The following is a 16,603-nucleotide window of genomic DNA, read 5'->3' on the forward strand; positions in this document are numbered from 1 at the left end:
CCTATAATGTATTGTATTTGTAGAATAAACAGGAAAAAATCCATAGCAATCAATAGTTTCTGAAAAGAATATAAAAGCATCAAATCCCAATTCTTCACTAAGTGTAAAAAAGAATTAGGAGGGATATTGAACAAAAGTAATACTCTTAATATATGCAACACATAGGCCAAGTACAAATATAAATATCTAGACTCTGCTCTAAAAATTGAGAAATATTTTACTCTTATAAATAACTGCACTGTAAACCTACACATGGAAGTATATGTATATTAATAAAATTTAAGTTAAAATCTTAATAGTATACATAAATAAGAATAATCAGAATAGGTAAAAAATAAATGAGATTTATTTTTACAAAGATGCTAGCATTAAAAAATGGCTTATTGGGACTGGGAAGGTGGCACTAGAGGTAAGGTGTCTGCCTTGCAAGTGCTAGGGTAGGACGGACCGCGGTTTGATCCCCCGGTGTCCCATATGGTCCACCCAAGCCAGGGGCGATTTCTGAGCGCATAGCCAGGAGTAACCCCAGAGCGTCAAATGGGTGTGGCCCAGAGCGTCTAATGGGTATGGCCCAGAGCGTCTAATGGGTATGGCCCAAAAACCAAAAAAAAAAAAAAAAAAAAAAAAAGGTTTATTCAAGATTGGCTGAACAAGGCTGTGGGAGGCAGAGCCAGAGGCTTTAGGACCCTGAAGCCAATTACATAGGTGTCATGTTCTTCACCTAGCCACTGAATACACCAGCACAGGACATTGAAAAGATCACACTACAATCATGACAATAGGGGAACAACCCTGGGCCCGACCATGCTTAGAGAACAAAGATGGTAGCTCCGATGATCTGGAAAGTACCTACCACCTATTTATGCTCTTAGATAAGACTTAGATAAGAAGATGTATGGAAGATGTTAAGAACTCAAAGAAAGCATGGAACGAACTGAACATGCCACAAATAACAATCAAGAAAACCTGAGAGTAGAAATAAGAAAATTTCAAATTGAAAATCAGAGCTGAAAAACTTGGTGGATGAAATAAAACCTTACTAGAAAGCCTTTCCAACAGAGCAATAGCTACTGACGATAGAATCAGTGAGCTGGATGATGAGGTGTATAAAAATTTCCTACAGGGCCCGGAGAGATAGCACAGCGGCGTTTGCCTTGCAAGCAGCCAATCCAGGACCAAAGGTGGTTGGTTCGAATCCCGGTGTCCCATATGGTCCCCCGTGCCTGCCAGGAGCTATTTCTGAGCAGACAGCCAGGAGTAACCCCTGAGCACCGTCGGGTGTGGCCCAAAAACCAAAAAAAAAAAAAAAAAAAAAAAATTTCCTACAACAGAAGAGGTTGGAAAGAACTTCAGAACAAATGACCAAAGGGAAAAGTCCACTAAGAAAGTGAACAGATGAAAAGAGTCTTTGATAAACCCAATAGAAACAACCTAAGAATTATTGGAGTCCCAGAGACAGGAAGAAAACCTCCATGAAATATCAACAATCAAGGACATCATTGCAGAGAAACTCCCATGCAACCAAACCCTATAGCGTGAAGAGTACCAGATAAAAGAGATCCAAAGAAAAACACCCCAAGACACATCCTAGTAACAGTGATGAACCCCAAAGATGGGGATGGAATACTGAAAACAGCAAGATCTAAAAAGTGATTCAAGTGAGTATACATAGTTTTACCACAGATTTATCACAAGAAACTCTAAAAACTGAAGGCAGTGGTGGGATATAGTCACAAAACTCAACAAAACTAATGCATGGCCAAGAGTTCTTCACCCAGCCAGACACACATTCAGGTTTAAAGGAAGAATACACAGCTTCACGAATAAACATCAGCTTAGAAACTTTATAGACTCAAAACCAGTCTTAAAGGATAAATGGAAAGATGTACTTTAAGATAAGGTAGACTACAAGACACACCAAACTATATGTCAGCCATTATTTTAGACAAAAAGAGACAAAAATAAGTAAGACATGTTAAGAAACTACTTTCAAAGTTTATTCTTTGAAAGGGACCAAAACAAATATGCAAATATAGGTAGGGAAATATTCTGTGTGCTATTTGGAATATCTGGCATAAAAAGGTAAGATTAATTGAGATAACTTGTGATTTAATTGAAATAAAGATCATATTCTCACAGAATATTTAGGGAGGTTGGAAGAATAAGGCAAACAGATCAATGTCTGAGTTTTTAAGATCTGCACTAAGGTTAATAAGATACAGTGTTGTTTGTAAGAGGAGGCAAATGCTCATATTACATTTATTGACTGAATAAAGGAAGTGGTTATTATTATATACTAGATAAAAGTAAAAAGACAAAAGAGGTTAGTGATTTTATTTTATTGGTTTTTGGGCCACACCCGGTGGTGCTCAGGGGTTACTCCTGGCTGTGTACTCAGAAATCTCTCATGGCAGTCTCTGGGGACCATATGGGATGCCAGGAATCAAACGAAGGTCCATCCTGGGTCTTTTGCATGCAAGGCAAATGCACTACCGCTGTGCTATCTCTCCTGCCCCAGGTTAGTGATTTTAAAGAGAATGCAAAAGCAATAAAATATACCCCTGGATAAATGATGTAAGAATTTTAAAGTCTGTCTGTCTGTCTATCTGTCTGTCTGTCTGTCTGTCTGTCTGTCTGTCTGTCTGTCTGTCTGTCTGTCTATCTATCTATCTATATCTATCTATTGACTTTTGGACTATATCCAGTGGTGCTCAGGGATTACTCTGGACTCTTTACTTAGAAATTTGTATTGGTGGTGCCCAAGGGACAATATAGGATGCCAGGTTTTGGACTTGGGTCTGCAAGGCAAATCCTCTACTCACTACACTATGGCTCTGGCCTATTTTAGGAATTCTATTACTATTTTTGTTGTTGTTGTTGCCTATTATGTTTTTGGGCCACATCCAGTAGCATTTAGGGGTTTCTCCTCATTCTGCATTCAGAAATAACTCTTGGCAGGCTTGGGGGACTTGAGATCAAACCTGGGTCTGCTGCATGCAAGGCAAATGCCCTAACCACCGTACTATTGCTCTAGTCCTCTATTTAAGAATTTTTAATAAAATTAAGAAGATCAAGAACTATATAACAGTATAATGTAACACAAATAATCTAGAATTTAATATTTATTTACATTGGTATGTTTTTTTAAACATGTCTCTGTAGTGTTCTTGGAGAATTCTGAATCTATGCAGTTTTTTAAGACTTTTAAAATATAAAATAAAATTTTTAAATAATAAAATGTATTTCATATGATAGGAAAAGGTATTTGAAACAACCTTGGAAGCACATTTTAGATACACTTTTTCTTATCAGTTCAGCATCTTTGTTAAACTCAGAGAATTATCTATTTTTTTTTTTTTTTTTGGTTTTTGGTTTTTGGGCCACACCCGGTGATGTTCAGGGGTTACTCCTGGCTATGCACTCAGAAGTCGCTCCTGGCTTGGGGGACCATATGGGACACCGGGGGATCGAACGGCGGTCCATCCAAGGCTAGCGCAAGCAAGACAGGCACCTTACCTCTAGCGCCATCGCCAGGCCCCGAGAATTATCTATTTTAATGCAAGTAAAACCAAACTAAAAATGTTGTGAGGTATCCAGAAAAGATGCCTTTAAATTCAGTCATATCTAATTATGCTCTAATTATCATTAGACAAGCATGAGGCATTAATTTTGTGGCAACTTTAGTATACAAAATGAAAATACTATTATTCCACCAAATAACTATACAAGTGACAGGATATTTTACAGTGTTTGGTAGATAAGTTGGTCATGACCCACTGTGTGGCTATTTGGAGAGTACTAATAGCTTGTGGACTAAAGTCAGAGATAGCTAAAATATTTAAATTTGAGGAACTAATTTTTAGAATAAAAGAAAAATTGTCAAGATAAGATTAATAGATTTGAAAGCTTCCCTCACTGCTCCCTACATATATTTATTCTGTATTTTCCTAATGTTTAAATATGAAGTTAAGCTACCATAATTTTAATTATAGTGTAACACCTTATTTATTAGGAGTATGTTAAGGATAGCAAATATGGATGTCTAAAAAGTTTCAGATATCTGTTTTTTTTTTTTTTTGTTTTTTGGGTCACACCCGGCGGTGCTCAGGGGTTACTCCTGGCTGTCTGCTCAGAAATAGCTCCTGGCAGGCACAGGGGACCATATGGGACACCGGGATTTGAACCAACCACCTTTGGTCCTGGATCGGCTGCTTGCAAGGCAAACGCTGCTGTGCTATCTCTCCGGGCCCCAGATATCTGTTTTTAAAACTTTATCTTGCTTATTTGTTTAACAATTATTCATTTCAGTGAATTGAGAATGAAACCAACTTTGAGCAACTCAAGAGATATCTAAGACCACACCATAATAGTCACACAACACTGCTCCTCCCTCCTATGCAACAAACACACTGTGGTGATCTATCTGTTCAACTGCATTGCTTAATCTCAATCAAGAATATCAGGTATTTTTATGATTTCTGCCAATAGAATACTTCCGTTTGCTGAAGCAAAGTGTAAGGAAAATAAAAGAGTAAGGTATTTATGAATTTAATGTTATGAATTTAAAACATAATGACTTCATATTGTGGTATATAGCAACATTTTCCTAAACTCTTTATTTAAATGTCACTTTATCAGTATGTCACTTAAGACTCTTAACCCATATGTATGTAGGTCAAATCTGATATAATGGCAAAATTGCCACCTCTGTCAGATGAAATCTGAAATTGTGTGTTTAATATATAGTGCTATTTGTATATGTTATTTAAATTCTAATTTCATTTAGTCAGCCTCCAATTCAGAAGCTAAGCCATAGAAAATACTGTATGCTTAATATAAACTTAAATAAATATTTATTAGAGTCAAGGTTTGAATACTTTTCAATTTCCAGTGATTATTTCATTCTCAAAAACGTGATATTTACAACACCTTCCAAAACACAAACTTTTTATTAAAGTTTATGCGACAAAGATTTGAACTTAGATTTTCAAGTATAAACTTAAAAAATAAACTTACCTTTGATTCGAGGTAGACATTTGCTGATGACATTTTTGTTATTTTGCATATGTAACTAACTAGAGAAATGGCACAAAGAATAAATAGGCTGTCATTAATTAATGCACGAACAAACACAGTCCATTTCAATTGGTTTTCTGGGACATCTCCATGGACGAGCATTGCACAAGTCAAGTTCACCACTAAAAAGAGGAGACTTGCCAATATAAAGCCCAAATGCAGAAGAATTCTGAAAGAAAAAAAATAGTTTATTTTATATATATATATACACACACATATATATATATATATATAATTAATAAGAAATTTGGGTTCAGAGTGGTAGCACGATGGTAGGGTACTTGTCTTTCACATGGCTGACCCAGGGTGGACACGGGTTGGATCCCCGGCATCCCATATGGTTCTCCAAGCCAGGAGTGATTTCTGAGCGCCGAGCCAGGAGTAACCACAGAGCGCTGCTGGGTGTGCCACCCCCCCCAAAAAAACCAACCAAACAAAAAATAATGAGAAATTAAACTTATTTCTGAACTAGTGTGATGCTTGAGGGAAAATAATGCTTTATAAAGTATTTTAAATTTAATTAAATGCAATATTTTTGTTTGTTTGTTTTGGGTCACACCCAGCAGTGCTCAGGGGTTACTTCTGGCTCCACACTCAGAAATCGCACCTGGCAGGCACAGGGGGACCATATGGGATGCTGGGATTTGAACCAACGACCTTCTGCATGAAAGGCAAACGCCTTACCTCAATGCTATCTCTCTGGCCCCCATTAAATGCAATCTTGATATTTGGGATATATGTGCTGTTATGAAATTAATATTTAAGCACTTTAAAAAGACATTCCATTTTAAAGCATTAATTAAAAATAATACATTGAGAACAATGAGTCATTTGCTTCTACTAGGAAGAACAAATGACTCTTATTGGGGAGATGCCAGGGTTTGGGCCATAGTCAGTGGTGGTTAGAGACTGATTGCCTTGGAAATCAGGTGGGATTCCTGCATGAAAAACATGCATCTGGCCCTTTGAACTATCTCTTTCGCCAATACAGTTTTAGCATTATTTAAGGTAATGCAAAATTTTCACTTTTTTTTTTTTTTTTTTGGTTTTTGGGCCACACCCGTTTGATGCTCAGGGGTTACTCCTGGCTATGTGCTCAGAAATCGCCCCTGGCTTGGGGGGACCATATGGGACGCCGGGGGATCGAACCGAGGTCCTTCCTTGGCTAGCACTTGCAAGGCAGACACCTTACCTCCAGCGCCACCTACCCGGCCCCAAAATTTTCACTTTTGTAACTAATGCAAACTACTATTGATTTTTTTTTTTCATTCTAAGAACTACCATGTTTTAAATATTTACTAAAAAATTATGGAGCTGAACAGTATAATACATAGGAAGGGCTCTTGCCTTGCATGCAGCTTACTCAGGTTCAAACTCTAGCACACCAAATTGTCCCTGAGTACCACCAGGAGTGATTTTTTTTTTGCTTTTTGGGTCTCACCCAGCAGTGCTCAGGGGTTACCCCCGGTTCTACACTCAAAAATCACTCCTGGCAGGCTCGGGGGACCATATGGGATGCTGGGATTCAAACCACCGTCCTTTTGCATGCAAGGCAAATGCCCTACCTCCATGCTATCTCTTCGATCCCTAGGCGTGATTTTTGATCTCAGAGCCAGATGAAAGCATTGAGTACCACCAGCTGTGACTCCAAATAAAAAAATTACTAGAAAGTTAATATATCTGAATTTTAGTTGACTGCTAATACTAATTTTAAGAAGTAGGAAAAACATGTTTGAACAATATAAATCTTTTTTTTTTTTTTTGGCCACATCCAGCAATGTTCAAAAATTACTTTTAGCTCTTCATTCAGGAATCATTCCTGGTAGACTTGGGGACCTCCTGGGATGCCAGGAATTGAACCAGGGTCAGTTGCATGCAAGGCAAAAGCTCTACCCTCTGTAATATTGCTCCAGCCCCAACAATGCTAAATCTTAAAAAAAAACTGCTATCAATAGCAAACATTTCTTTCATATCTGAGTAAAGAAGAACACAATAACAATATCTGCAGTTTCAGATAACTTATCATCTTATAAAGTTGAATAGTTGATGTTTTTAGAGAACTCTTAAGATATCTATTTCCTAGGACAGAGACATAGTACAGAGGGGAGAAATAGAGATAGAGAGACAGAGAGAGACAGAGACAGAAAGAGATGGAGAGGAGAGAGACAGAGACAGAGGAGAAAGAGGGGAGAAAGGGGAAACGGGAGAGAAAAAGAGAGATGGAGAAGGGGAGGGAATAAGGAGAAAAAGAAGTAAAGATAGAGCGAGAAAAGTGAGATTCTTTTTTTTGTGTGTGTGTGGTTTCTGGGTCACACCCGGCAGCGCTCAGGGGTTATTCCTGGCTCCATGCTCAGAAATTGCTCCTGGCAGGCACGGGGGACCATATGGGATGCCGGGATTTGAACTGATGATCTTCTGCATGAAAGGCAAATGCCTTACCTCCATGCTATCTCTCCAGCCCCGAGAGAGATTCTTTTTTAAATTTCTGAACAACCCAGATAAAAGTCACTACTATATTCTTCCACCTTGAGAAAACTAGTGTGGAAAAGTTAGATCTTGCTATTTACAAAACTTACCTGTGTTTGTCAAGCTCAGTGGCACATCTGACTTTATATATAACCTATAAAGAAAATATATAATTACTTGAAACATGTAATATAATGCTCTTAAAATTCTCTTACTTTATATTTCAAAGTGATAGAATGATAATAGCTATCAAAAATATTAATATTAATATTAATATCTTCTTGCTATAAGGGTATAAAAGATAGGTTTCTGGACCTTTAAATGAAATAACTTTCTTTGTTATACTCATAAATTTAAATGGCTAACTTTGAAGATTTTTTAACATAATTTAATTGTTAAATAAAGTAGGTAAGGAGAATTTGAAATAAATACGGTATATTCTATGAGCATAGTTAGGTTTTCTACATATACAAGAGGCAGATTTTACAGATATTTTGGTAAACGCTTGAAAGCATAAACTATGGCATCAATGTACAAACTACTATAGAGGAACTATATACTAGAAGCAGAATATAATCATGAGACTCATAAGCAAACAACATTAAGAAATTGGGTACACTTGAGACATTGCTAGAGAGAACTGAAATTGTTAGAGAGTGGAATACAGCATGCCTGAAACTATCATTGACAGTAATGCAACTTACAATGCCTAAATATAAAATGGGATGGGGAGAAGTAGGATATAAATTTTCAGGGATTGGGGGCCAGAGAGATAGCATGGAGGTAGGGTGTTTGCCTTGCATGCAGAAAGATGGTGGTTTGAATCCGGAATCCCATATGGTCCCCTGAGCCTTCCAGAAGCAATTTCTGAGCATAGAGCCAGGAGTAACCCCTGAGCACTGCCTCATGAGACCCAAAATCCAAAAAATTTTTTTTCTTTCAGGGATTGAAAATAAAAAAAGTAGAAACAAAAAATAGTTTAAGCAATTGCTGATTTACTCATTTCATTCAAACCTTCACTAAGAAAACAGTAAAACGTTTTTTTACCATATTCATAAATGTGGTACTGTATTTTCCGGCGAATAAGATGATTTTTGAAACAAAAATTGTCAACCGAAAATCGGGGGTCGTCTTATACGCTGAGTATATCCCGAAAAATGTTTCATTATGCTGCTAAACGAAAATTGTCTGAATATTGCCACAAAACAAATTTTCCAACTCGATCCTGCACCAATCACTGCAAGGCTGCTCGGACCACCTCTCTAACTCAGCCAATCCAAGCAGGCTTTTTATGAATGCAAATTAGACAATGTTCTGGACCTGAATCAGATTGGCCAGAGTCAGAGAGGAAGTCTATTACAGTATAACCTTTGAACCTTTGCTTGTTGGGATTGGCTCACTGTGGTACATACAGTTGCAGCACAGGAACGTTCTGTCTGATACAGCGAATATAGGCCTAAAACTATGTTTTAACTGCAAAATTAGGGGGTCGTCTTATACGCCGGAAAATACGGTAATTGTTTTTGCTTTTAAGGAATTTAGTACATGGAAGAAACAGATAAACCATCTGCTTTATTATAATGTGAAGGATAACAAACTGCTTATTTGAGTCCTTTATTCTCATTTCTCTGATGATATTTACTTTTATTTTTCAAATTAAAATAAAACATACAATCAGATTTACTATGTAACCATTTTAAATATATGGTTCAGTTTCATTAAGTACTTTCACATCACTGTACAACCATCACCATACTTTTCTTCCAAAACTTTTTACCCTCCCAAACTGAAATTTTGGCTCACTAAACAAAAAGTCACTGCTCCTGGCAATCACCATACTGCTTTCTGTAACATAAATATCACTATTCAATGCATCTCACATTTGGGTTGTCATATAATATTTCACCCAATATTTGACCACATTTTGCTTAACATAATGCCTTCAACATTCAAGTATACTTTAAGCATATACCAGAATTCCCTTTTTTTAGTTACTAATAACCCTGTGAAGAATCAGGTAAAGGTATTTGGAGAATATATAAATATTGTTTATATGGGGGGAGGGGAGTATGCCACACCGGGATCTGCTCAGTGCCTACTCTGGGCTGTGTGCTCAGGGGTCATTTCTAGTAGGGATCAAGGAATTATATGCGCTGTCAAGAATTAAACCTGGGTCAAGTGACCTAATCTCTCTACTATCTCTCCAGTCCTATTTTTATTTTTTAATTAAAAGTTTTAATTTAGTTACCTGTTTACAAAAGTATTGAAGTCATTAGTTTATCATTACAGAGCTACTACACCATGCATATATACCATCTTTAGTCAATATTATTTGCTGGCTTTATCTTTATTTTTAAATCAATATCCCTTGGCCTTTTTTATCTTAGTTACTTATTTTGGTCAAACTAGTGATGTTCAGAGGTGACTGCTGGCTCTGTACTCAGGAATTACTAGTGGTGGTGCTCAGGGGAACCATAGGGGATGTTGGAAAACTAATCTGGGTTGGTTGTGTGGTTATTTTGGCCCTAATATGTTTGCTCTTCATATTTCCATCTTTTAGTTATAGCCACTATAAATTCTTGCTTGAATGATTATTATGGAACTATTTATTTTACTCAACATTATTTGCTTTTGGGCCACACCCAGTAATAGTCAGGGGCTTACTCCTGGTTCTATGCTAAGGGGTCACTCCTGGTATTGGTCAAGGAATCATATGGCTTGTTGGAAATGAAAACTGAGACAGCCATGTGCAAAGCTGTACCTACCATACTATTGCTTCAGATCTGTGATTTCTTTTTAATATATAAACTTGATCATACTTGTAAAAAGCCCATCCTCCTTTGATATATTAAAGGTTATTAGGTTTTTTTTTGGGGGGGTGTCACACCCAGCAGTGCTCAGGGGCTACTCCTAGCTCTATGCTCAGAAATTACCCCTGGCAGGCTCAGGGACCATATGGGATGCTGGGATTTGAACCACCGTCCTTCTGCACACAAGGCAAATGCCTTACTACTGTGCTATCTCTCGGGCCCCAGTTATTGTTTTTTTTTAATTGTTTAATCTTCCATCAGTTTCACATCTACACACTTTTATACATTTACTTTTAAAAAATATGCTATCATAGCCATATAATAAATTCCAAATCCTCCAAAACTTTACTCAAGTGTATATTTCTTTATATTATTAAGTATCTTGGGAAGAGCAAAAATGCCTGTATCTTTGTATTACTTATTATGCTATGAGATATTTAGTTATGTATGCATTTTCTTCTTGAAAGAAGGCACAACTTACATAGATTTAGATCTCTAGTGCTTAAATTAATGGCTGGTTGGTGGTTGGATGGTGGGTTGGTGGTAGCATTTAATAAAGGGTTTGGAGACATAAATAATGAGGTCAAATTATACTAGTATCCTAGGGTGAGTATAAAGTAATACAGTAGAAATAGAAACTAAAGGGGACTAGTAGTAGTCAAATCATGAAGATCTTGTATAGAAATGGTGGACAGTTAATTTTTACTCCCAGTCTCCATAATATGATATATTTTTGAGTGACTTCTTAGGTGACAATATAAAAAATGGATTAGAAGAGCATAAAGAATTCAAGTTAAAAATCTTCAGAATTTGAACAAGCCTGCTCAAACTTGTTTGGATTCAAGAACTGACAGAATGAGAACTTCACTGACAATGGTTTTTAATATCAGGGGGTAAAATAGAGTCTTAGTTTAAATTTTTTAAAACTTTAATTATAATGTGATTTACAAAATTATTGAGTATTCGATATACAACACCAACCCCAAAACCAATGTCAAATTTCCTTCACCAGTGTTACAGTGCTTCCTTCACCTCATCCCTTGACAGACAGCAAAGTTCAGTGGTTGTAGTTTAGATCTCATGTTTTCAGTATTATTGAATCTATGCTTTGAATATTTAGCAATACTGTTCTCCCACATTACTGGTATACTAAGGTCCCTGACCTATTACTTTCTTTTATCACCTTCTTCATTCTCCCCTTGATTTCTGTCCTTCTCTAACCTTCTTCACCCTATACTCTGGGGTCAAAGATGACCTAGGCATTTCTCCTTTACTACATTTTCTTGTCCAGTTATTCTATCTACACAGATAAATGTGATCATCTTGAATTTGTACTGGGAACTGTGTTGCTACTAGAGTCATGTAATAGGGATTGTTTAGCTTGTTATTAATTCACCAATATTATCCTGTGGCAGTATTCCTTTCTGCATAAGAACAATTAAAGGGGTAAATCTTAGGTAAAGAGAGAAAATCTTATCTATTAGGGATAAAAACTCTGAAGTTTTTATGTTGTGGGGAGGCCTTGCACCCTGAACATTTGTCATAATTATGATTTCACTTCATTTGCTAGGACATTGGCCCTTCATCCCTGAACCTTGGGTCCTATCTTTGAAACTGACACAGTTTCTGCATCATCAGGTATCAACCTTCAACTGGGGCAGGCCTTCCTATTGCCCTGGCATGACTTGCACCAGGATGGGCTTTTATGCTAACACGATGATGACTTGGAAACAGCAATGACATGCATTCAGGGGGAGTTTCCATGCCAAGCCACCTAATGGTGAAATGAAACCAGTACACACTTTGTGACTCCCTGACATTGACATAGGACCTGTGCAAAAGCCAAGATCTCTAATTACAGAAGCCTTACCATGACAACTGTGATAAGGAGAACTTTTTGTGGAACCTAGAGAAAGACTTCTTATTTAGAGTGCCTGTAGCCTATAGTTGGTCTTATGACCAGATGCTTCATGAATGGGAACACCCTGCTTTTAGACTAAAGTTACTTTTTTCTTTTTATTTCCCCAACTTTTACTGAACCTATGCAAAATACTACCACCCTTTTATCATCCAGATAGGGGTTTCTGCCTTTTGAAGAGAACTTTGGGACTCAATTTATTTAGTTGTATCTCAGATTTCTGCATTTTCTATGAAATTAATAAGGGGGAGTTGGTGGAGTAACTGGTTCTTACTCTACTCAGGATATTTCTTCTTTGCATATGCTCATCCCACCTGGGTAGGAAGAACCTTTGGATTGGCCCCTTACCCCTATCTGTACTTCACCAATGTGTGGTCTCACTCTTCCCAATAAAGATCTCAGGTCAGAGAGGTTTCTTCCAGGTTGAGCCCCACAGCTAACATGTCTACCTGCTGGTACCCTTTTGCCTACTTGCAGACAGCTTGTTGTGGAAGTTTTTGAACCTGTTTTTTCTTTCTAACCTGTGTGGATTATTTCCTGTGGCAGAATTGCATCCAGACCTGCGCTCCCCAATTCCCCTGGAATTGGCATATGAGGCTTCCACTACAGTTCTTCTAGCTTTCTTTCCTCAACATGGTATCTTTCAGTTCCAATCAGGTTGCAATAAATTGCATGATTTCATTTTTTCCCCTTTTTTTTGTGTGTGGTTTTTGGGTCACACCTGGCAGTACTCAGGGGAAACTCCTGGCTCCATGCTCAGAAATTCCTCCTGGCAGGCACGGGGGACCATATGGGAAGCCAGATTCGAACTGATGACCTTCTGCTTGAAAGGCAAACGCCTTACCTCCATGCTATCTCTCTGGCCCCACATGATTTCATTATTACTTGCAGCTACATAGTATCTCATTGTGTATATATACCATATCTTCATAATCCATTCATCTGCTATTGAGACATCTAGGGTGATTCCATATCTTAGATATTGTTCTGAGTGTTGCAATGAATAATGGTATGCATGTATTTTTATTTTTATTTTTCCTCACTTAAATCACATATTTTATTTATCCCAATCCCAGCAATAGTGCAGAAGCCCCATCATATCTATCCCAAATTAGTTTCTAGTAGGTTAAGAGTATGAGAACTCTTGTCAAAGCAATGGATGCTGAGGCATTCCAAACCCCAGGCACAAAAGCACCTATAAAACAAATAAAAGAAAACAGTATACTGACCCAAATACTTCATGTGTCAGTTTGCCTTTGCAATTAAATTTGTACTGTAGAAGCTGACAGCCTGGAGGGGAAAAGGGTATTGTTTGAGGCAGTGAAGTTGAAATCGCCTCCTAATATCTCACCCTTTAAACATTGAACAGAAACCAAGAGAGAAATGGTTTCAATATTTCATTACATATATTTCTTCTTATGCAGTCTCAGCTGAGAATACTATATAAATAAATGGGTCACTGCAAAATGCAGCAATTTAATTTTCCTCCAATCAAAATAAGAAACAAGCTATTCTGATTGCATTTCTATTAACTTTTGAAGGTTTATAGCAGTTAAAATATTTTTGCAGGGCCGGAGAGATAGCATGGAGGTTAAGACCTTTCATGCAGAAGGTCATCAGTTTGAATCCCGGCGTCCCATATGGTCCCCCGTGCATGCCAGGAGCAATTTCTGAGCACAGAGCCAGGAAAAACCCCTGAGCACTGCCGGGTGTAACCCAAAAACCACAAATATATATATATATATATATATATATATATATATATGTTTTTTGCTTTTCTGTATGAAGGTTAAAAAATCTTTTTTTATATAAAATACAAGAGCAACCAATTTCACCATTGAGGAAAAGTAAAAATTGGGATTCTCTTTTAAATTAGTCCAAGTGGCATTTAGGTACTTAGTTGTAGGCTGATGAGCTGACACCATGACAAATCAAAGTGTAAGGTTGCATTTGGTTTAGTTTTTCTGTTCAAAATCAAATGATCATGGATTAAGTTCTGGAAATGTTCTAATTGTAAGGCAGGAATCTGTTTGAATTCCATCATGGGTATGCTCCTTGTGTTGGATGCTGGAGGGTGAGGCACATTTTGCCTGACCAATGTCGACTATCTAGTAATCATCAAGGTCAAAAAATTAATCATCTCCTCCTTGGTATTCCTTTCCCTAGAAGTCTAGTAGGTACCACAAGATACCTCCAATTTCACCAAATTCTTTTACAAACTGGGGGTGGGGATACCCACATTCCCAACACCAACACTAGGACTCTTTATATTTGGACAACAATGGGATATTTCTTGTGACTTATCTGTGACAATTTCCAATGTAGTGCCAATTTTTTTTAATAGTTATTAGCAAACCATTTCAGTAAGGGCATGACCTCAATCAGCTCATGTTCTTGTCTCTTTATGAAATGATATTTATCCTTCTCTTCCTCTGGAGTTAGGTAGAGAACTTTCTCTTCTTCCATGCCTTTGCAATGAAGAACATATATCATTATATCCAGATTTTCAGAGACTATTAGAATCTCTACCGCTCCTATTTCTAAAGCCTTTAACTCCAAAACACTACTTACAAGTGTCCTGGTTAATTTCATCAAAGTATCATCCTATTAATTTCTTTTCTTGAATAAATTTCAGGTTAGATGACTTCAGTAGATAACTCAATAGCTTGGTTAAATCCATTTTTCCACCGTAGAATTTATCAACTAATTTTAAAACTATTGATTGCAACTTCTCATCTAACATATCAGACTGACTTAGTTCACTTAGAAACCAGCCACATTCTTTTTGTCCCCAGAAATAAATAGTTGCACAGCAGTCTCAGCTACTTTCCACACATAGTTATGTCACTTTTCCATTCTGAAATGTACAAAATGCAAAGCTAAGTGACTTTCTCCTTCATGTTTCTTTGGGAGATCCGTAGTAAATTTGTGCAAGACTTCTCTTGTATTTCCTTGGAGTATGACAAAAAGTGCATCTATTACAATGAAGCCAAACTTGCTATCATCTCAAAGTGCTGTAAGAGCCTCTGTATAAAATTTGTTGTCACACGAATACAATGGCATAGCAATTGGATTGAAAGGCTTGAAGTCAATGTTGACTTTTTTTCCCTTTCCTTCTTCAGTTACCACACTAAACAACCAGGCCATTTGGAGGTACTTTGTTATAAAGTTTGAGTCTTTGCTATATATATATGTAAAGGCTCCCAGGACTGAAAGGCAGTTTTTTCATGACTTAATGTTAGATGCAGTTCCAAACTCATATGCTAACTCGTGAAATCTGGTCTTTGGGAGGGATAACCAATGATATCATGCTTGTGCCATTGCCGAAGGCTGCCTTCAAGCTCTTAATGAGCTTTTTGATCTTCCATATCTCCATATATGATCTTCCATATCCTTCCTGTCAGTGGCACTGGGGTCATCCACTATCTTGCCTCCTCCTTCCTAAGGGGCCCTCTCCTGGGGTGGCAATGGCTGCTCCTCCCTGACAGTGATTCTGAGACACTGGCTCTCTCTCTCCAGTCAGCTGCATCACATGTCTTTTTTTTTTTTTTTTTTTTTTTTTTTTTTTTTTTTTTTTTTTTTTTTTTTGGTTTTTGGGCCACACCCTGTGACGCTCAGGGGTTACTCCTGGCTATGCACTCAGAAGTTGCTCCTGGCTTCTTGGGGGACCATATGGGACGCCGGGGGATCGAACCGAGGTCCGTCCTAGCTAGCGCAGGCAAGGCAGACACCTTACCTCCAGCGCCACCGCCCGGCCCCACATGTCTTTTTTTTTTAAGTTTATAAAGCTTTATTAAATATTTCAAACAGATGTGCAATGAACACACCAGAAATAGAAACCCCAGAAGAGCAGTTCAAATGTTCCTCAAGTGTGGCCTATTGGCTCCATTCCCTAAATGGGCTGGCTCTAGTTCTGTCCTCAGTCTTGTTTACCTCATGTCCTGTTAGGCCAGAGTAAGAAGGATGGTTGTGACTGGAGGGACAATCACGCTGATCTCCAGTGGGAAACCAGAAGAGGAAAAAAGGAGCTGGTAATATTCTGGGAAGTGAGGAGATCCTGAACAGGACGGGTCACAGAAGGACATGAGACTGACATTTCCTTTGTCCAAATTAAGCTGGAGCAAAGATTCCTCACATGAATGGAGGGAGGTGGCCATCCTGCCAGCTGGGGATGGAGATGGGGACAAGATCACCCTGACTATAGGACTCTACGATAAAAGCTCTGGTTAGTGCCTTTATTCACATTATATGGATAAAACATTACAGGCCAAAAAGCGCCATCAGGAATGTGGTAGCCGCATATCTGTAGGATTTGAAATTCCAATGCGTAATG

The 16,603-nt window shown here is 37.8% G+C and overlaps 1 protein-coding gene and 1 pseudogene across 1 annotated transcript in view; both read right to left on the reverse strand.

The window, feature by feature from the left end:
- The window catches only part of GPR137C (G protein-coupled receptor 137C), a 105,262-nt gene that overhangs the window by 37,654 nt on the left and 51,005 nt on the right, over positions 1–16,603 (reverse strand). Inside the window, exons 2-3 of the mRNA XM_049768941.1 lie at positions 7,653–7,696; positions 5,017–5,245 (exon numbers count right to left, since the gene is read on the reverse strand). Coding sequence (XP_049624898.1) covers positions 5,017–5,245; positions 7,653–7,696 — 273 coding nt within the window. The remainder of the gene's footprint in view (positions 1–5,016; positions 5,246–7,652; positions 7,697–16,603) is intronic.
- Positions 14,379–15,646, reverse strand: LOC125999329 (eukaryotic peptide chain release factor subunit 1-like; annotated as a pseudogene).

Source organism: Suncus etruscus, chromosome 2 (assembly GCF_024139225.1).
Source record: "Suncus etruscus isolate mSunEtr1 chromosome 2, mSunEtr1.pri.cur, whole genome shotgun sequence".
NCBI lineage: Eukaryota > Metazoa > Chordata > Mammalia > Eulipotyphla > Soricidae > Suncus > Suncus etruscus.